The 21,570-nt window shown below is 43.4% G+C and overlaps 1 protein-coding gene across 7 annotated transcripts in view; it reads right to left on the bottom strand.

The window, feature by feature from the left end:
* DVL1 (dishevelled segment polarity protein 1) overlaps window positions 1–21,570 on the bottom strand; it is an 88,065-nt gene that overhangs the window by 19,813 nt on the left and 46,682 nt on the right. For 6 of the 7 annotated variants that reach the window (XM_068658319.1, XM_068658315.1, XM_068658316.1 and 3 more), the window contains exons 5-14: window positions 16,760–16,898; window positions 11,237–11,330; window positions 10,126–10,195; window positions 9,148–9,287; window positions 8,735–8,811; window positions 8,182–8,249; window positions 6,417–6,566; window positions 1,701–1,832; window positions 1,299–1,466; window positions 579–785 (exon numbers count right to left, since the gene is read on the bottom strand). In XM_068658319.1, the coding sequence (XP_068514420.1) occupies window positions 579–785; window positions 1,299–1,466; window positions 1,701–1,832; window positions 6,417–6,566; window positions 8,182–8,249; window positions 8,735–8,811; window positions 9,148–9,287; window positions 10,126–10,195; window positions 11,237–11,330; window positions 16,760–16,898 (1,245 nt within the window). The remainder of the gene's footprint in view (window positions 1–578; window positions 786–1,298; window positions 1,467–1,700; window positions 1,833–6,416; window positions 6,567–8,181; window positions 8,250–8,734; window positions 8,812–9,147; window positions 9,288–10,125; window positions 10,196–11,236; window positions 11,331–16,759; window positions 16,899–21,570) is intronic. The other variant, XM_068658318.1, reaches the window with a different exon arrangement.

The raw sequence follows: 21,570 nt of genomic DNA, 5'->3' as shown, positions 1-21,570 counted from the left end.
CTAAAATAGACTCTCCTCCCTGTGAGCAGTGTTTCAGCCCTGTAAACCTGCTGGCTGGCCACCTGACACTTGTCTCACACAAGCAAAAGGAATGATTATACTGAGCTTTAACAAAAAGCCAAGAGCACTACGGTTCTAATCCCTGTTCCATCAGCAACCCAGTGGCCTAATTTCTAGCGATACCAAGCAGCTGCAGCCCCCACTGCTGGTAGTGGCTCCAACCTCTAAATAGGGTCAAAACTTGTATTTTTGTTTTAATTTAACAGGGTGGACGATTGAGTCCTTAAGGTTGGTTGCTCCCAGTTGGCACTTTGCATGGGGTCCAGAACTACAGCACAACTACAAAGAGGATGCAGCACTGACTCACTTAAAACACAGCTGGCAGCTTGAATACAGAGCTGAAAGGCTAACCCACCCCATCACACACACAAACGCTTTCGATTAAGTGCAGTCACACCAAATCCATGCAAGTAGCGCACAGAACCACAAGACTGGAACACAAAGGATACTAAGGAAGTCAAGCAAATGGTCAGGGATAATGGCAGCCGCAGAAATATACACCCGATTAACCAGCTTACCTTCACTTTGCTGGCTCCCTGCACTGCCACTACCATAGCTAAAGCCTGGGTCTTGGTATGCTGGTGGGAAACACGGAGGGGGCAGAGGATACTGATACGGGTATCCTTGGCCTAACGGCCAGGGAGCAGCAGGATGTGGAAGTGGAGCGAGGGTATCTTGATCCGAGGCTCCGCTGGAACCATTGTTGAGGTTCAGTGCAGCCATATCTGGAAAAAAAAAAAAGAGAAGGTGAAAGCTGTGCTCCTCCCTAGCAGCTGATTCCTGAATGTTACTAATGGCTTACACAGCACTTCGGGTGCCTACAAGGGGCTCAGTCTCCAGAGTTCACTCATGATATCACACATGGTAGGAACAGACATTAATATTTACCACTGAGCACTAATGTACCTTTGCAGCATTTCTGTAAGTCAGGGAGGAATGATCCCCGTTTAATAGATCAGAAACTGAGCGTGACTGACAAGCAGGAGGCTGGCATCACCAGAAATAAAGCCAGCTTCCTTGAGCCCCCATGCAACGTGCTACTCGATGAGTCCTTCATTTTTCAAATGGCCTAACTGCTGGCCTAGCAGGAAATGTCAACCACTTGTCATGCAGCTTCCAAATAATGGCTTGTTCTGAAACGTTCACTTGTGAGATCCTGTAGGACTCCTCTGTGCACGCTCAGAGCACAGAAGAGACAACACACACGCAGCTTTGCCCTTCACAGATGGTGAACTTACTGCCACAGAGGTCTCCAAAGACATAATAGCACTGCTCCGAGAAGGTGATTTTGTTCACAGTGTGCCTGAGGTAGCCGTGTTTTAACATGCTGCTGGCATATTTTCTAGCCTCCCGCCGGTCTTTGAAGCCTTCCACGTGCGTGTAAAGCCAGTCAACTACATCTGCTCCTAAAATGAGAGAAAGGAAAAGGAGACCCAGGAACATCCAAAACCAAGTTAATCTTTATCGAATTGTAACCTTCACATTACCTAATTCACTCATAAGCAAGATTAAAATCCAGATCATAACAGGATTAAAAAAAAAAAAAAAAAAAAAAAAGGTTATATAGTTTCTGCATCTGACTTCTAAAAAGCCTTTTTTTTTTTTTTTTTTTATCCCCAGCATCCCCTTGATCTGCTTACCTATCACTGCGTTGGAGATGGTAATTTTTAACCACATCCTGTCCCGGATTTCAAGGCCTGAGTCTGGTAGCTGCATAACCTTGACAATAGTAGCCATGTCACTCTTCACAGTTAAGGGAGATTCTTCTAATTCTAGAAGCAAAAAGGTTACATGCTTCTTTGAAATGAACGGTTTGAAAAGAACTTCTCAGTTCCCAACCTGGATGAAACATTTCAAGATACAGATTCACCAACAGATGCAAAAACACAAAGGTTCCCAAATGCACCCCTATCAATGGCATAAATTACAGCTTTTACCAGGGCTGCAGAGACTGTGAATTGTCAGGAATGATGCCCTTCTGCATGGAGAAAGATGATGACCATGTCTTCAGCATGGATATCAGCCTCCACTTGTCTTTTTAAGGTTTGGACATCAGCGCAATTGGGGAGGACTGACATTAAAAAAGAAAGCTTCCATCATCAAGATAAGGCTGGAGGTTTCTTTAAAAAATAAATGAATAAAACTTTCCAGGATTCTGATGATGGCAGCCTAGTGATCTACAAAGTCCCTTAGCCCAGCAGAAGCATTACTTTGCCCTGCATTTTTTTGGAACAACACTTAAAAATAAATAAATAAAATGCTGCTCCCCGGTGCCTCAGCAGCTGTCACAGCTCCATTCGTATTTCACACATTCTTATGGGCAGAGCTGACTTACCAGAGGCTTCATAATTTCCTGAGCAGTTTTTATACTAGAACTAGACTTAGGAGTCTAGTTCCTTTAGAAGCTCCTTTCTACCACACATGAAGACAAACTGGCATCTAGTAATGAAAACTCAGGGGAGTGAATCCGGCTCTAAGAGTTTACCAGCCTTGTGCTAAACATGTGGAATTCAATCACGCTTTCTATACATAGTAAGATATCTTGTTATCACTGGATACAGCACTCAGCCCGCCTTCCTGCTCCCATCTTCTCGGTCCTAGCAAATTCAGATCCAGCATTTGTGCTCTGTGTTTGCAGTTCAAACCCTCCAACAGGAATCCAGAGCCCTTCTTCCCTCCCTTCTCCCAGCTCCCCGTATCACCCACCTTTCAAAAGCACAAGGGAACCAAGTTTGCTCTTTTCCAGCAAGTCAAAATACTGATAACAAGTACAAGCATGAAACAATGAAAACTGAAAATGCTTCCTTCAGTGCGTGCACTGCTAATATGCATGAAAATACCCCATGCCATCCATGCATGCAGTTTCAATACTTATCAAGTGAACAAACACTAACATTTTGCTTTTGCTTTAAGTTAGTTTGGTTAGTGGCAAAAAGCAACATGTTCATTTGGAAAAAAAAAATCAATATTCAATCAATATTCAAGTATGTGGGGAGCAATAAATCATTTTTTTTTTCTTGAAAACCTGTGATCTGCATACAAACAACACTAGCCAAATGCTCATCAATATTTTCTAGCCTTCTAGCTGCCGTCCAAATGTGAAAATTTCTTGGATGCATCTAAAAATGCACCCACTTTGGTCTGAACTTTGTCAGTCAACTGTGGGCCTGGCTACCTGTACAGGTAAGTGAAAATCAGAGGAACAGCACAGACTCCTTCCAGGGGGGCCAGATCTACTACAGAACTCTCTCTCAGGGCTTTGGTTACTGATTTGAAGTGGCATCTTTTCCCATTGGCAGATCCTGTTAAGAAAAGAGGTGTATGCTCCAGGAAAATGCAGTCCTACCACGTGTAGCAGCACCCCTGGTTTGTATCCTTATTCGAGTGAGGAAGTACACATCTGCCCAAACCAAAAGGCCCCAGGAAATTCACAGCACCTCGGGCTGAACACCATTAAGCAGAAATAGTTTAAGGGATTTGGGGCTGAGACTTCAAAGTCCATGCAAGAGAAACAGAACACTTCCCAACAACGTCAGTGGGCTTCATTCAAAACAGCAGGACTTTCACGGAACACTGCAGCACTTGAAGTTAATCTCCTGGAAAGGAACAGCACTTCTTTGCAGGAAGGGATCCTGCAGTAGCAGAACTGGGGCTGGAAAGTTCTATCTTTAGCAGAGCAAACAAGGACCAGGGCTTGCCCTGACCGGTGTACCAAGTCCAACACTCACAAACCACTGTGAGACAACATTCTCCTGCATCAGCCAGAACACTGCTGGAGAACAAGATGCTTCTTAACGCAATAATTACTGTGAAAAAAATCAGTCTGCCTTGGCTCGGATATCCCTGTTTTTGAAGGAATATGCCTGAGAAAAGAGTTAACAGAGTAATTCCTGCTGTGTGGTGGTGATTTGTATGGCCCCAAAATCTTGGATACTTAATGGCTAGCACTGACGTGATGGTGGCTGTGCAAATGCTTCAGATATCGGAATTTCACTTTTGATCCAGAGGACAGAGAACAAAGGAATGCTAATCAGAACAAAAGCGGAGTTATTCAATCCATTTAGAATTACCCAGTCCTGGCCTTGCTATATAAACAGAGTAAAACAGCAGGCGTTCACAGTACTTAAAACAAGGAAACAGCTTTGTCTAAGACGATTCCATTAATTCACTGCTTCCACTTCTACAGCCAGATTCTGTAGAACAGACACTAGATTCGCTTCTCATACCAGTGACTCTAGCCTCAGAGGAACTGAAATAGAGGATCTTGGACTAGAACTTGAGAAGTGAGAAAGCCCCATCATGCACAAGGCTCTCCGATATGTAAATGCACAGCCTCTTTCTCTCTCTCTTTCTCTCTTCCTCCCTTCTTCCCCAGCTTTGTTTTTCCTGGCAAGGAGGTTCAGGGGACAGGTGCTCCCTGTACTTAGGGCCCTGAGGTGTTGCCTGCTGTGCTCAGAGGGGTTCACAGGACTGAACTGAGGCCAGCAGTGTTAAACAGGTCACAGTAAAGCTCAGGGGTACTCCCTGATTTCTTGCATTCGGGAAAGTCACTGACATAGAAATGAGAAGCTGTCTCCAGAAACATGGTTCTGCTCCCAAATAACCTTTATTTCAGAAGTATGATTGAGAGGGTGTCTACATTCCATACTTCCCAATCCCATTACTATATATACCAAGGCACACGATACAGGAATATTTCAAGAGGAATGTAAATAGAGTAACAGGCTCTTGTTTGACAGCAGTCAGTAGATACATTTGATTCCAGCAATCTTTAGTACCTGTAAGGCTGAAAACACATCTCAAGATAAAGCAGTCATCATCTACGTGGTTCACTTGCTTTCTACTGCAGATGTATTTTCCCTCCAGTGGTGCTGCCTACTGCCTGAAGAGGAACTGACAACTGCTACTACACCTACAGAAAGGATAACCCCCTTTTCAGTTCATGGTGAGGCATAATCCCAGGAACAATCCCCTTGTAAAATAACAGAGAGAGTAAGAGAAAAAGAGGCAGACTCCTATGTACTCTGTTAGGACTTAACTGGGGCCTGCAAATGCAACTTTCATGCTTCAGCCATGCCTTTGTCCAGGAAAGATTCTGTCCCTAATCATCCATACCACACTGGTCTTTAAAGTATTCAAAGGGTTGTTGTTTTTTGTTTGGTTTGGTTTTTTGTTCTTTTTAATGATACCCTCCCTTTCTCTCTGGAAAAAATCTTACCAACTGAAAAAATCAGTCTTCCTGGTTTAGACTCCAGATCTGGCAAACACTCAAGTATCCCTTCCTTGATAAACATACAACTATTTAGATGGCTTTCAGTGAACGCATACTGAATGAGCTTTATTCCACAAACGAGATAAGCTCCTGGGAAGTTTAAGGCCACTTCAAGTTTTGCATGTATATATAAACAAAATAAATTTCCTTGCTAGAGATGAAATATCTGATAGAAAGGCTGCATCTCTAGATAAACTCTTCCATATTAATATTACATGAAACAAACACATATTATTGAGGTATAAAGTGCCTCAGTGCTTTCCTGTCAAGTAACAAAGCTTAAAGCTGTTTTAAGTATGAACACTTAACACATACACTTAAATATGAACTAGGATTTCAGTGGACAGTTTTCTCAGGGATGTGTGATCCTCATCTATTCGCCTTGCCTTGGTGCCATGCATTTCAAACCAAACGCTACCTTTTATCCCACATTCATATCAGAAAGCAAAGGAAAAGTAAAAGAAAGGAAAAGTTTATATTCTTTAAACAGGAGTTTCCAAGATAAGGAGTCATGACAACTTGTTGGTTACACGGGTATGACTATTTTGGAGGCTGCCACAGATAGACAAACCAGGAGAGAAGGCTGAACTCTAACCTTAATTTCACATGGGACATTTGCTTTTTCTCTGTTCATTAAATCCTAAAAGTATAAAAGCATAAAAGAAGGCTATGCAAATATCACTTAAGACTTCCTAAATGATACACTAACATCGTTATCCAGTGACATTCATCTGAAGCAAATGATTTCAATTTCTAAAAAAGCAGCCCAACGCAAGGAGGAAGCCCTCACATTCCTTTGAGGGGGTAAAGTTGGAGGCCTGACTTGTAACTTTAAAAGGGACCAGAAGCCACCTCGCCCTGCATGTAAACCCTGGCAAAACACCACTGCATTAACTTCTGACCTTTCGAAAAAGGCTTTGTGCTCCCCTTAGGAATTACAAATGTAAAAAAAAAAGCATTCAAGAGTTCTGTGACGGCTGTCGTTTTCATCGTGCTCGTGGCTGGGGTCGTTTTTGCACACAGCTCTGCACTGCTGGCCCCGAGCAGAAGACGCCTGCCCTGTGCTGGCCGCAGTGTGACTTACTTTCCGAATCGGGAATTGAGCTTGTTAGTGAGGAGCTGGTAGATGTGGTGATGCTCATGGAGGGGCTCATACCGTAACGGGGGTACGCTCCCGTCATGGCTGTGGTATGAGAGATCCACGCTGCAGGGTCAATTGGCCTCACTGGTTCAGCTGCAAAACAGGGGAAAAAAGGCAAATTGAATCAGATTTGCACTAAGCAGCACAATCCTAGTAAGAGCAAATGCATTTTGAGAGCCCAAGTCCTTGCCATTCAGTTCTCACAACAGAGACAGCCGCAGCTGAAGGAAACAGAAAACATCTTGACAGCAGTGTAAGTTTCATCTAGAAACTGCTACACCAGCCTCACAGGACACAACCATGCCATGCTCCTGCAACTGCCGTATTTTTACATGCAGGAAATATTTTTACTTGTAGGAAAGAAGCTATCAGTCCACTGATAATATTTCACTGTTAGTCTGCATGGTGAGAGATTCTCATTTTGCTAGGATGTGAAACACTACCAAGTGTTCTGCCCCAGCAGACAAGAAGGTCTCTGCCTACTTCTAAGAGCTTTGGACCCAAAATAACCACTCAGAGAATCTTCTGTTGTAAGTGAAATAGAATGGTAACTTCAGAGCTCTGTTTGTGCAGAAATAAGGCATCATGGAATTCCTTTCTCAGTGTTTTCAGGAGCCATAATGAAATTTTCCAGGGCTGGAATAATCTTGCAAAATAAATAGAAAAGAGCATTCAAAGAGACTGGAATCAGAGAGGAATGCAAATTACACCCAGACCTTAAGAACATCCACAAAGCAAGACATTTTTAAAGCTGGGAACAGAACTGATTTTTCCCCTTATCCTGGATTACTTTTCTTCTGAATTACAGTAGCTGTTGTTCCATTGCCTTGTAAGATAATTCTTAAAACCAGAAATGATAAACAAGAGCTCTGCTTATGGCGAGTATTTCCTCAACATATCCCACACGTTAATGCAACCAGTTTAGCTTATTTGCCTTGGGTCACAATGGGTATATCTTCAATAAACAAAGGGCCAAGTGATACACAAGCTTGCCCTGTAGCAAATCTGAAATATGTGATTTGTGGGTTTTTCTTTTGTTGATGCTGGTTTTCCTGAAGACTTCACCAAGGGAGTTCCTGTAGTCTGCAGGAGTCTGTTGTACTCTTTCAATAGACGATGCTATCCACAGCATCTCAGGAGTGGTAACAAGCTGGCTTCAGGATCTTGAGCACAGCACTCACCAGCAGGAGGCAGCTGTGTTTGTCACATGAGCACAGATCTTTTGTAACTCCTGAACTATTTATTAAATCAGAACTTTCCAATTAGATAATTTTCAAGAGTGTTTATGCATATTAGACAATGTTGTTTGCCTCAAATTTTGAAAATACTCCATTTATATTCTTTCTTACAAGTGTATACATGACAAAATGAGGCTTTTTAACACCTAAGTATATTTTTCCTCTAAAACTTCTATCAATAAAAAGGTTAAGTTCAGACGGATACAGACACCAAAAGTTTAAGAGCTTGACCCAAAGCCACATGAATCAAAACAAAAACTCCCATGTATTCAGTGGCCACAGCAGTCTCAGAAAGCATATCTTAAACCTCTGCCTCCTAACACAAAAAGCAACCAAACAACACATCCAAACTTCAAATTAGAAGCATGGAACTTGTAGGAAAAGGAAATCTGATGCTAAAATTGCTGAAAAATGTTCTAGAGCTTCCTGGCTCCACAGGAACTCAGCACGGAGCATAAATATGTACTCACCCCTGGGGATGGTGAAATAACTCCTGGGAGTAGGGTCCCAACATTTGGCTACCGTTAGGCTGATAGGTCTAGGAATAAAGAAAACAGGTAGGGGTGACTCTCAACTCTCCCAAAGAAGTTGTGACTACCACAGTGAATTCTCTCAAACAAACTTAGTCCCATCAGAGAGTTATCAGGTACATTCTGAGAAGGCTTTTGAGATGCTTGTCAAAGCATTTTCACCACAGACCAGTATTAGATCAGTTTCTGTTTTTCCATGTATCATGAGAGCTACTGGTGAAATCTGTCAAATGATCAGCTCCTGAGACATTAAAACTCTCATCATATACACAAATGGTGCTACTGAAACCAGACAACTCCCAGTTTGTGTTGGTTTTGGCTGGCACATTGAAACCAGTTTCATCTACCCATCACTTACACTGAGAAGTTCAGAGTTGAAATCAGCAGTCACATTGGCTCCTTATTCAGATCAAAACATTGATTTGTGAGGTTTGCCCAACACCAATAACTGTGTACGGAGTATAAGTAGCAAGAGATTTTGTAATATGCTCACCCTGGCTTGGAGACTATTTCCCGTAAAACCCGTACTGCATCGTCATTGCTCATGTTCTCAAAATTGACGTCATTCACCTGAAAGGTTGCAAAAAAGCAGAGGTCAGGCTTAGCAACAGGAACCCTGAAGACATTCTAGTTATTTGTTTCCAAATTTATTTGCCTTCTAACTGTTTCCATTCCCTTGAGCAGGTGCTTCTCAGCAGAATCATCTGCTTCTCAGATGTTGCTTCTCAGAGAACATCAACTATCCAACAGGGTTCACTAAGATTTATACATTTAAGTGGGAACAGTCTTTGCGACACATTTCTCTGAGCATGGATGAATTCTGGTTAACTAAACCCATGGTGGGATGACAGAGGTGAAGCCACCAACGTACAAGAGAGCAGCACATATTTCTGGACACAGACCAACCTGCAGAAGCATGTCTCCTGGTTCAATTCGGCCGTCTGCTGCCACAGCCCCTCCTTTCATAATAGAGCCAATGTATATGCCACCATCACCCCGGTCATTGCTTTGTCCTACAATGCTGATTCCCAGGAAGTTATACTTTTCTATACAGGCAAAAAGGGGAGGATGGGGGAAAGAAAAGCAAACAAGGTGACTGAAACGATAGTGAAGAGCTAACACCAGGTTACTTCAGTCCTGAAAAATCAGTTCATTGCTTTCTCTCAACACAACAGCTGGGCTGCATTTGATTTACAATACCTCAGTTTGCCCTACTGGGATAATTCTGCCTGGCATGTTCAGGGAAAGGTTGCTAAACCCATCATTTTTTCTTGCATGTTCAGGGAAAAGGTGCTAAACCCATCATTTTTTCTTACAAGACAAAAAGTGGAAAGTTACATTCAAAAAATTAGCAAGAGAAGCAACATTGAAAAGATGTGTCTACACCTAGGAATTAGGCAGCTGATCAGCATCAGGCAATGTTTTTCCACACCTCAGAGAGGAAGGAAAAATTTGGTGCTACTGAAAGGTGCTGAACTGACAGTCCTGCACTTTTCTACCTGGCTAAACAAAACTCGTGAACTGCAGAAATGCAAACCTTCAGTGTTAGGAGCAAGAACAGAAGGGCAATATCTGACCCCTTACCATTCCTAGAAATAAAAGCAGGACTCCATATCCTGGGTCCACATTTCCAGCTCCTTCCCTGGGCTTCTTGGGAAGAAAACTGATCTGCTTGTGCAAACAGCTCCCAATTATCCAGTACGGGACTAGGAACTCAGGCACATTCAACAGTCAGCAATTCCCAGCTGCCATTCCCTTTAGTTCAGCTGGAGTTCTTTCAAATCAAGGAACTTTCTATGTGCTCCAAAGGCTACTACACCATGACAAAATATATCAGTATCGCTTGAAATTTATCATAAAAAAAAACACTGCTCATCCTCTTACCCATGTTGAGTGTGACAGTGATGATATTTAGGGACATGGTAGAATCAGTGATGCTGCTGAACGAGGATGACTGCAAAATATAACAGAAAATTCTCAAGGTTTTAAATGGCTCAAAATAAGGCAATAAAAGTAAGTACTGAGGACTAATTCATCGGGAACTGATTAATAGGTTTCCATATGGAAGGCACCCAGAAACCTCTATGGACTCCTCAAAATTATTCTTCATTTAGAATCTGGAAGGAAAAAAAATCTGAACACAATCCACACTTTCTGCAAAGGGTTCTCTACAAAACACACAACGCAAGTTCCTAGACTGAGGTTCCTCAGCTGAAATTCACGCTGAATCATTTCTGCATCCTGACTACACGACTGACAGGCAGACATTCAAACATTAAGTGCCTGCTGTAGTGTGAATTATTACGTCCACGGGCTCCTCCCTAAAGAGTGAGCAACACATGATCCTTCAGAGTGAGCAACACAAATACCTCCTCCCCCCAAGAAAATACAAATGTGCTTATCTTGTCTTCTACCATACTTTTTCCTCACTACTCATCCAGTTCTAGTGATAAAATACTTACATACTCGTTCTCTAATCTGTGAAGACTGCTATTTACAGGAGAATGAAACAACTACTTTAAGAATTATGTCGTGTGGATCACCCTTGTCCTGTTATCAGGAGACTAGCACAGGAAAGGACAGGAGAAAAGATTTGGCATTTCCCATAAACTTGGGTTTCTCCTTTCAGCAGGGTGCCAGGCTCAGCACTTTGTGCGTCAGCCTAGGACAGGACCGCAGACACCTTCACATTAACCCCTCGCCCACACCAGCCAGAAGCAGAAGGAAGTTGTCCTGCAGAGGATGGGCTTGGAAGAGACAACAAGCAATGTGACCACACCACAGTAAAAGGAGGAAGGGGGAGGAGAAAAAGACTTTGAACCTAGCGCTGCAGAATTTCAAAACTTAGAGATTTAGTCCAGGGCAGACTGGAGCCAAAGCGATTCCTTCCAGTGCCTTCAACTGGGCACAGCTCTGTTCTGAATCCCTTCCTAATTCACACTCTGCACTCAAAATCGTGGTTCACCTTCTTGGGAAATGATGATGCCAGCCTTACCCTGTCAATCTGCCGCATCCTTTGTTTCCTCCTCCTGCGTTTATGCTTCCGTATGAGCCGCGACGAAGTGCTTTGCTCAGTGGAGCTACTCAACCTGAGGGAAATTCAGAGCAAATGTCAACTCTGTAAGGCTGAGCCATTTGCGATTCTCTGCCCCCTGCCAAAACCAGGCAGATTCCCACAAACACAGAAGAGATTAAAAATTGAGACACCGACAGCTAGCTTACAAGGCACTGCTCTGCTTGCTGCTCAATTGCTGCTCAATCTCAGCATGTGCTGTATCTTAGCCTCTTCCTAGGAGCACAGAGAAGTTACCAGCTATCTGAACATGGATTAGAGAATGTAATTTACCAGCATTCTTCCTTCTGGCAGCAAGACTGAATGCAATGGGCATAAATCACCCTGATTTGACCACCCAAAGGACAGAGGTGGCCATCTTCTGCTACTTTAGTGGTGGTCCTGACTCCACGTCCTTCATGTCTTTTTATCCCCCCAAGGTTTTTTCAGATGTGTTGAGCCTAAATGTATCACATCCTACACATATATCCTTAAGCTCTCCCTCCCTGTGAGTTCGGCAAGTTAATTATTCTCATTTTATAGATAGTTGACTGAGGCACAGAACGAGATAAATGGATTTGCCCAAATTAATTTCAGAAGCCTGGAACAAAGCCTAGCTTTCAGAGGTGCACCACCACAGATCCCTCTCTCCTCTGTTTATTGTGTTAAGAATGGCAGAAGAGACAAAGTAATGCTCCACCACGAACCAAGATTAAAAAAATCCAACCCTACACAACGTAAGTAATTGAACTGGCACTGGCACAAAGAAAACAGTGCCAGTCTTTTTCCCCCTTTCCACGTCCCTGTCTTCAAAGTCCTAGCTGCATGCAGGAATGCTACAACACCCCGAGCAAAACCCGACAGCAGCAACCTCACAAAGGAGCTTGCTGTCTTGAGACGACAACCCCAAAACACTGGGAAACCCAGCCTGCACGAAGTAGGTATGTTTTAGTCAAACATGCTCAGCTGAGTGTTACAGGCTGCTTGGAGGGCGTGAATATCTTGACATTCCCTTTGAGTTCACAAAAGTATTTCAGGCATGCTAACCTCACACTCCTTTTTCCCCTCCCAGCAAGGCAAAATAATATAAGGAGCCAAGAGGTGGGATTTTCAAAAGAGATCAAAGATTTGGTAATTCTCCATCCATGGAAACAGCTCACAGCACCTGGTTTCTAAGACCTACCCCTTTCAACAGGGAAAATAAAGAGGTCTCTCAGATGCTGGGCTCCCAAAATCGGACTTGTTCAATATTCACCACTGTTTTTGAAAGGACTGGCAAAGACCGACACAAAACCCTCTTAGATTTTACTGTCAATATTCTCCCTCTTCCTATCTCCTCTCTGATTTCGTTCTCCTCCTCTTCTCTCCCAGGTCCTCTCATTATCAGTAGGATTCAGCTACAATTTTCCAGCACACACCAGTTATGGAGAACATGAAGAAAGGCAACGCGTGCTGCCCTCATCCCAGTGAAGCTGCTTGCTCTTTGAGAAGGGCAGCAAAAACCAAAGAGTCACAAGGCTGGGGGAGCTTTCCTGCCTGAACGCAAGCCAGGCACCAAGATGTCTTCAAAGGCTTTAAGAGACATGGGAGTGCCAGCCCTCCACCGATTCGAGCATGAATTCAGTGCTCCCACCTGCAAACAAATCCTCTGCTCGCACTCTGTTCCCTCTGCAGACAGGAGCGTGAAAGCCCTGCTCCCCCTAACACAGCAGGACTTGCCACTCATTTCAGAAACAGCTGGGCTAGCTCGTAACAGAAAGGACAAAGCCATAAAATTTTATCTGTCCTTCTGGCTACTATAATCACACTTCAGAGTCACTCACAGCAGCCTTGGCTGTTGTTGCTTACACACATGTTTCGCCTACTGCCGTATCATATTTTATGGGGTTTATCCCAGTGGGTGTCACCTAAAGAGTGTGCAGTACTGCCTGTCCCCAGCTTTGCCAAAACGGAACCCTCTCCTGGATAAAGAGAATTCATTAAAATTCATACACATCTTTTCATTTATTCAGTTTCTCATTACCGCGTCCCTGAAAGGGGTAATGCCTCTGGCTAACAGGGCCTATTGTAAAAAGCAATTTTCAGTTTGCAATTTCCATAGAGTAAAGAAGGAAAATGGAGAGAAAACCTGTACTGAAAGTCACACCTGCCCGCAGCAGGAGATCACAACATTCACCCAGTGGCAAAGTTCTCCCTCTACTTTCCAGAGGATGAGTTTTATCCGGATAGCACGTTACGGAAATGAGGGATAGGAAGGGATAGGAACAGCAGAGCTTCAGCAAATGGTTCGCTGAATAATTACTACAAACTGATGAGTGAAGAAGGACATACTTGAGCTTTTGGGGAAAAAAAAAAAAAGATGAAAAAAATCTGGAATCATAACCACCAATTTCCTCCTCTAGCTGGCCAAAACCCCAACTACACTTCTAACACAAAGGCTAATAAGTCCCGCAGGAAAGATTTAAAACAGAAAAAATGACTATTGCTTATGTCTATTGAAAATAATTCCAAAGGAAGGCAAAAATGTAAAAAAATAACTTGTTCAAAAGTTTATCCATACAGCTTTAAAAGAACTAACGTTAATCTCTTAAATGAGAAATAAATGCAATCATTTTTTTTCACAGTTAATTCCATTAGTTACATTGAACTGAGAACACTAATTGCAAGTTGCTGACAATAATCCTCCTGCCTCACACTTCGCATTCGCTAGACATTTATTTGCTTAACAGAAGACAGAAATGAGACTGAAAAGTTTAAGCTCCCTACATCAATCTGTATTCAAAATACCACCCAGTGCCTGCAAATAAGACTAACATTCAATTACGGCATATTCTGACGACAAAGGAAATAAAATTATTGCAATCATGTTCCTTGGATGATTCCTTTCAAGAAGAAACATTTTGTTTCTTTTCCTACATCCCAAAAGAAAAGATTAATCAAAACACCCAGTTTCTGTTCCCACAATTAGAGAAGACAATTAAATTGCCACTGTACTTAGAGGATTTCTGACAAGAGATTTGCCTGTATTATAAGTAGGATGTCTCATGCCATACAGGTAAAATGTGTCAAACAAATCTTGTTAAAAACAACTCCGCTTAAAAGTAGAAATTTAACAGAGAAGCAAGAGGAATGTGAAGAGCTGTATTGTCCTGTAATCTTTGTGAGTAAATTGATTCAGTGGAACAAAAAATTGTTCTCTCTCTCTAAGAAAACGAATGAGAGAATTGTTTAGGTTGGAGAGCACCTTCAGGATCATAAAGTCCAACCATCACCCTGAGTCCCATCACCAAAACACGTCCCTTAGTGCACGCAGGGCTTCTTGGACAAGAATTTAACCCACTCAGCTGCACTGCTCCAAGTTAAAAATAAAACACAACAACTACAAACACACACTATTAGAAAAGCATCCTCAAGCTCGTTGCTTCTATGGCATTAACATCCTTCAAAGCTACCTTCTCTCAGTGACCTCCCCTGTGTACAGCCTCCTTTACAATGCACGTCCTGACCCTAAAGTTCACCAGCTGTTAGTAAACAGACTTACCCCCTTCAACCTTGTTTCCCCAGGCCTCCGTGTCTCCAGCAGATCTGGAGCATGCCCGATTTTCTATTTGGCTGGATTTGCCTCTAAAGAAAACTTCTCCCTGCCAGCACAATCTCTCATCTGCTCGGGAACATCATCGGTGTAACACAACAGCATACCTCGGAGCATTCCATTTAGCTGCTCTTCCTGACTAGCTGGCCTGGCAGCTCTTCTGGGTGCCAAGAGCTTCTGCCCTAGCCTAGAAAGGAAAAGGCCTCCGCAGCAGCTTCGAAGAGTCTCCTTCTTCACAGGTCAGACGCAGGAAGCTTTTCGTTATTCATCCAGACAGAAGGATTTAGCTGGGTCTAGGACGATACACTTCAGCGGCCACCCTGACTGTGCTAACCCTGCCCCACTGCATATCTTGCTGCCACGGAAATGATTAATTTATTGATAAAAAAGCAAAATCACCTGCAGGGCTGTTGTTGGTTTTGTGCTGTTTTGTGTTTTGCTTTTTTTTTTTTTTTTTTCAAAACAGGGGGAGTTAAAAGCCCTAAAGGCTTTGGGAAGGCTCTGAGTGCATTCACATTAATTACTGATCTTGCCAACCCTTTATGCATATAAATATCCACGTGAACTACAAAGCATGCAGATAACTGCCTTTCTGTGTCTTCAAGTGTTGGCAACTTCACCGTAACTACAAAATAAGTTCTGAAACCGAATTCTGAACCAAACCTTAAACATTCATTTAGTTACCCTTTCAACCCTTCGGAAACACCCACCCTTGGAGCAGAGGTTGAAGGAACTGCTGTTCCCCAACAGGTATTTAAGCTATGACTAAGTGCAAGACCAAGTAGATCCACCGAGTTCAATAAGCCACTCAGCTGTTTGTAAACAAGGCAAATGTTTAAATATCTCCAGGACTAGTTGCTCTTTGCTGTTTATTTCCCTTCTACCTAAAATTTAAGAATATCGTGTTGCACCTTTTTTGTTCATAGACATCTGTAGTTAAAGCCACCAGATCTGTAATCTGTTTGACAGTTCATAGAGATCTGTAAGGGGTTTTCATAGCCCACCTGGCTGAATGGGATGCTTTAACAACTCTAAGGACAGTGTTTAGAGAATGCTGTCACTGAGGCCAGGAAGTTGAACAACCTTAGTTTTGACTGATTTTGCATTTTTAAAAATTTGTATTTTGAATCTGAGAAACGTATCGGCCCACAAACGTTTTAAAGAACAAAAGTATTCTTTAAAAATTAACAAGGATGTCTTGAAATGTGGAGGATTTTTTTTTTTGTGAAAAAAAAAAACAAAAAACAAAAAACAACAAACAACAAGGAATAATTCGCCTCACTATTTGTCTGCATGAAAAGAAAAACTTAATTAAGAAGTCGTAAATATGTGGCATCACAACCTGCCTCTGCAATAGCATGAGCTTTGATGAATTCCTCTACAACTCACAGATCTCAGACTGTGCAATTATATAGGAATTCCTCTACATTTCTGCTTTAGTTAAGTGCATACTTATTCAGAATCCATGATGAAGATATTTTGTTACAATACTCACATCATTACTTCACAAATAGGGAGACAGTTGCATATTGCTTTGATTTTAAAATGTAATCGTTCTTGCTATTAAAAAAAAAAAAAAGGAAGAACAGAACTTTTCTCTTAATTGGAACAGCACCTGTTGGCAGCTTGGATAGGGATCCCAGTAAGTTAGCTTTTTTTCTTGGAGCAGTGATTATATTCAACATGCTACTGATGAATTACCAGTCCTCAAATCATACCTAGCAGGAAAATAAAATTTTAAAATGGGAAAAAAATACGTAATTCTTTTCATCTTGCCAGTCAGCATGTTCAGAAAGGCCCAGATACACGGTCTAGGGGCTGGGAAACAGACACAAACAGTATTTAAGAGCTCAGTCACTATGGCAATGCCCTACCTGCTCGTGTTGTCATCGTCATCGGAGTCAATGAAGCTGCTGGATTCCAGCTCACTACTCATCATGGTAGAAGAGCTGTCATAACCAGGAGGGTGCTCGCGATGTCTGTCCAGTTTGGGATGGCCATTGATCCGAGGGACTGTGAAAAGGAAATAAATGGAAATAAATTGCCTGTTACCAGGCAAAGAGGAAGAGCAAGGAAGAAACAGCACTGCGAGTAGCACTGAAGTCATACTGTGATTTGCAGCCAACTCTGCAGGAGGATCCTGATGCAGAAACCAAGCTCTTTGCAGCACCTGATTTCACTCAACTGCTGGTAAACCTAGCACCCTGGCCTGCCTGCCTACCTCCCTTTTTCCTAACTTTTTCCTTTGCCTATGTCTCAGTTCGTGGGCATGCCATAAACAGATAAAGGCAGAAGTAGCAGGCACGAACGAGTACTCTAATAGTGCTAGAAAATTAATTAGATTGGCCTCGAGCACTTGATGTCAAAATAAAGGTCCACACAAAGATCCTGGAAAAGCAGCAGACAACACAATTTGAGCTTGGTATGAGCAGGCCAAGCAGCACAGAAACCATTCCACGTGCATAAGGTGTTTCAGAACAATTTCTTAGGCAGCATGCCTTTATTTATGTTTGGCTTTGATCATTATCAGGCATGCAACCCAGAAAGAAAGTTGCCAGCATATTTGCAATTTTTGTCCACAAAACTATTCTCTATTGATGCAGCAGCGGGGTACTGGGGGCACCTCTGCTCATCAGCAGTTGTCTCAAGGGCCCACTGGAAATGGCCAGTACCGTCTCCAAACTAGGACATCCCTGAATGTGTCACATCTCACCCCTCGTGGGTCACCGTAATAGGATTTTTTTTTGTCCTTAACATAAGCAGATTGCTGCTGTATTGAATTTGCAATTCAGAGTCAATTGCCAAATACATCCAGTAGATGAAATTCTGTCTGTAAGTCAGATGATTTGCACAGGAGATTTGTTTTCCATGTTCCAAACCACTGGACACCTGCTGTCTGGTGTTTCACTATGAGTAAGAAGTTTCCGAACCCCAAATCTGAATTTATTTCCTGGTAGCATCCCCAAAAGACTATTCTCATGCTGTCTCTAAGCAAACTTTATTCAAAATTTAACTTTATATTTATGCCACTGAGGAATAAAGTAATCCAGCTGTCACCCAGCTCTGACTACCTAGTATTGGGCTCGCATATAAGCTTTCTGACTGTATTGTATAGTTTTAATCAGCATTTCTTCTAAGAAGTAAGAGCTGGAACAGAGCTCTTGGAGCTCTGACTTGTGTTCCTATCAGTCGGACTGGGACTGCTGATCCCATGTCTCATATGGAGACTCAAACACCTTCCTCATTCACTACCAGGCAAATCATTTATCCCAGACATAAACGTGATCTGTTCGCACCACTATGAAGAATTCATGGTCCACACACACACCAACATTCCAAGCTTGTTAGTTCTCAAGGGGGAATTTTCATGCAGAGGACAATTTTAAGACCAGACAGAATTTTTAACCAGCTGACTGCTGCCTCAAACACACTGTGCAAACACCCGAAGTGTTTTCCTTAGCACATCACCTTCCAGTGAACAGCAATACCTCTGTAGGACAGTGTTGCTCTGCTAGATAACCTACATCTGGCAGTGAAAACATCCATCTTTCATTCTTTTGCTTTTCAACTAAAGTAACAGAGAAAATTTAAGGCAAGCAATGGTTAGTGCTTAATGAGGATTTTCCAGCATCAAAAGAACAGTCATGAATACCAAGAGATCCAGGGCGTGGAAATGGCATCCATGGGTATGTTCCCCTCAGCCTGCACATTTCCTGTGTCAGGCAAACAACACTGAAATTGCAGTCTGAAACAAGGCCATGGCCTGTGTATCGGGTATGTCTGAATGCCTGGCCGTCCCCCAAGGATGCACTATTAACTCTGAGGACTCACATGGCTGGAATGCTGCAAAGGTTGCCTCAAAATTCGCTCAGCAGTAAATGCCAGCACCAGTCCTGAGAGCCTCAGGCAACAGTGGTGCAAGGTACCATTTCTGTGCAAAGGTTGTGCCCAAGAGGTCAAGGATGGAGGCAGTGCTGCAGCCTATGAATCCCAGGGAAGGCTCAAGTGCGGCAGGATCCAAATTCAAGAGACTGGGAAGCATCCATCTGGGGATCTTATCAATGCTGCAATACATTAATATGGACATAAACTCCCCAAACGTAGTAATAACCACCCAAACTTTCACGTTGTTTACATGCAGTGTGCATTAGCTCATTTTTATACCGAGTTCCTCAGTTTCACCACACAAAATAAGGGCACTGGCTGCTTAGGAACTTCAGCTGAGCTGAATGTGAACACCTCCAGCGAGACACGCAGGACTGTGCTGCTGGATAGCATCTGACTTGTTCCAGCGGTGTCATTCACATTCTTTGTGACATCCACATTCTTTGATTGGGTTTTCAGAACAAGCACAGATAAAATGCAGTATGGTATTAATTTATGAAGACAGGACACTTAAAAGGATGGTCCTTGTAAGGGATATTGTGATTTTGTCACACACCTTTTTCACTGCCCTCTCCCTGGGCTCTTCTGCCAGCCCATCTCACTGGGTGCTCCTCACAAGCCCGGGGAACTCAGACAAAGGTATGATGATGGTATTAGTGCTCGCTTCTGGCATCATTAATGGCAGAGAGGTTTAATACTCAATGCTTAATGTTCTCAACATTCCTGTGTGGTATTACTACACAGCACCTCAGATGCTAAATTTAAAACATATTTACAAAACTATTCCAAGGTTTTGATCCAAGCTCGTCAGAGAGTAAGAACTCACTAACTTCACCCGGGATGTTTTCACCACACGATCAGACTCTCCTGGGGTCACAGACTGCTTTCTTCCTCAGGGAAGAACGAAGCAGTGCTTTTTAACAAGTCTCCACCAAGTTTAAATGCCTTGTATGGAATAACAAGTTGAAAGCGTATCTTCTCTTCCGAGAAAAATCCCCATCTAACGTCGAAGCAATCTTCTTTCCCTTGTTTTTCCCTCAGACCATGACCCGTCTACAGCAACACTCTCATCCTCCCCTCACCGTCAGAGCATTTCCTCCAGCTTTCGGGCAGCAGCAGCCCTGTTTCTGCCCTGCAGCTCCTCGCTCAGCCCTCAAGGCCCCTTGATGGCAGCTGCCTCTCACCCTCCCTTTAGGGGATCTCCCTCAGGGCAAGGGGCAGCATGGGCTCTGCCAGCCCAGGCCAAAGGCGGCTGCCGGTGGCGGAGCAGGCCGCGGGGGTGCCGCTGTGGTGGTGCCTGGGGTCACCTCAGCACCGTGCAGGCACTTATCGAGCAGTGGCCGGTTCAGAGGTCTGCTGGAAAACCAGCCCTGGAGACAAAACGCCCCTGCAGGGGATGAATTCCTCTGGGGCTTGGGCAGGCTGCAGCTGCTCCTGGAGTAGCTTGCGACAAATCGCTTCTAGCAGAAGCGATTGTAGAATGACAGAATATCCCCAGCTGGAAGGGAGCCACAAGGAGCATCGAGTCCAACTCCTGGCTCCTCACAGGACCCCACAAAAATCAAACCATGTGTCTGAGAGCGCTGTCCAAACACTTCTTGAACTCTGGCAGACTCAGGGCCATGAGCACATCCCTGGGGAGCCTGCTGAAGTGTCCGACCACCCTCTGGGTGCAGAACCTTCCCCTAACCCCCCAGCCTGACCCTCCCCTGTCCCAGCTCCATGCCGTTCCCTTGGGTCCTGTCACTGTCCCCAGAGAGCAGAGCTCAGCGCCTGCCCCTCCGCTCCCCTCGTGAGGGAGCTGCAGGCCGCCATGAGGCCATTTCACACAGTCCTCACAAGCACTGGTACAAAGACAGTGAAAGGCACAGACAGGCTGCGCTGGATGGATGAAGGCGGTAACATGTCTGCCTGCCATGACTGGATCTGAAATGTGATTTTGCTGCTGGCAGCAGGGCAGCACCTGAAGGGCAGCAGTCAGATCCGAACGCTGCATCAGCAGAAGCTCACTGGTACCTTCAAGTCCTTTCCAAACAGCAAAAGCAACAGCCAAAACTGCTAACAGAATGAGATGCTGAAGGACCTTCAATCCCTAATTTTTGGCTAAGGGAAACAAGGTGTCAGTTCCCAAGTATCTGCATGTGCAAACTCTTTCCTAGATGCCACATCCAGGCAGCCAAAACGTGTCCCACTACAGAGGTTCAAAGGAAAGGCCTGTAACTAAACACAGTTTCCCTCTCTTTTCCCTGTTTAACACTTAAACTTCATGTAGTGATTTCTTTTATCAAATATAAATTTACTGTATTGGTAGTATGTTATTATAATTATTAAATACATTCATAATATAAACATGTACCTTTGAAAGCTTCTGATTAGCAACATGTTGGCCTGCCAGGGTAAATTAAAACTTCAGTTCATGACTCGTCTCGTTATCATCTGCTATAAACCAAAAATAGAAGGGAATTGTTCTCTGAGCACCCTCCAAGGTTCACTCCCTTGCCTCCCTAAAAGCCAGTGCCCAGCTGGATGCATCTGGAACTGGAAAGGGCGAACAGCTGCGATGTGCAGAGAAGAGCTTTTAGCCTCATTCTACACATCTGAAGGGGCACTAAGAGTTGAGAACAACATCCACACTTCTAGATATTCAAACTAAAACACCCCTGGTTTTATTATTAGATCAGACGATTTCACTGTACTGTTTACATTTTTCCATTTCCTTTTTCCAGCTCTATCTTCTCTGTTAGACGTTCAACAAAACAAAACAGAAGGGTTCATCTTCACCTATTTCCTGTTTGACCTG

This window comes from Anas acuta, chromosome 22 (genome assembly GCF_963932015.1).
Source record: "Anas acuta chromosome 22, bAnaAcu1.1, whole genome shotgun sequence".
NCBI lineage: Eukaryota > Metazoa > Chordata > Aves > Anseriformes > Anatidae > Anas > Anas acuta.
The sequence above is the reverse complement of the archived record's forward strand: the minus strand, read 5'-3'. Positions and strand labels throughout refer to the sequence as shown.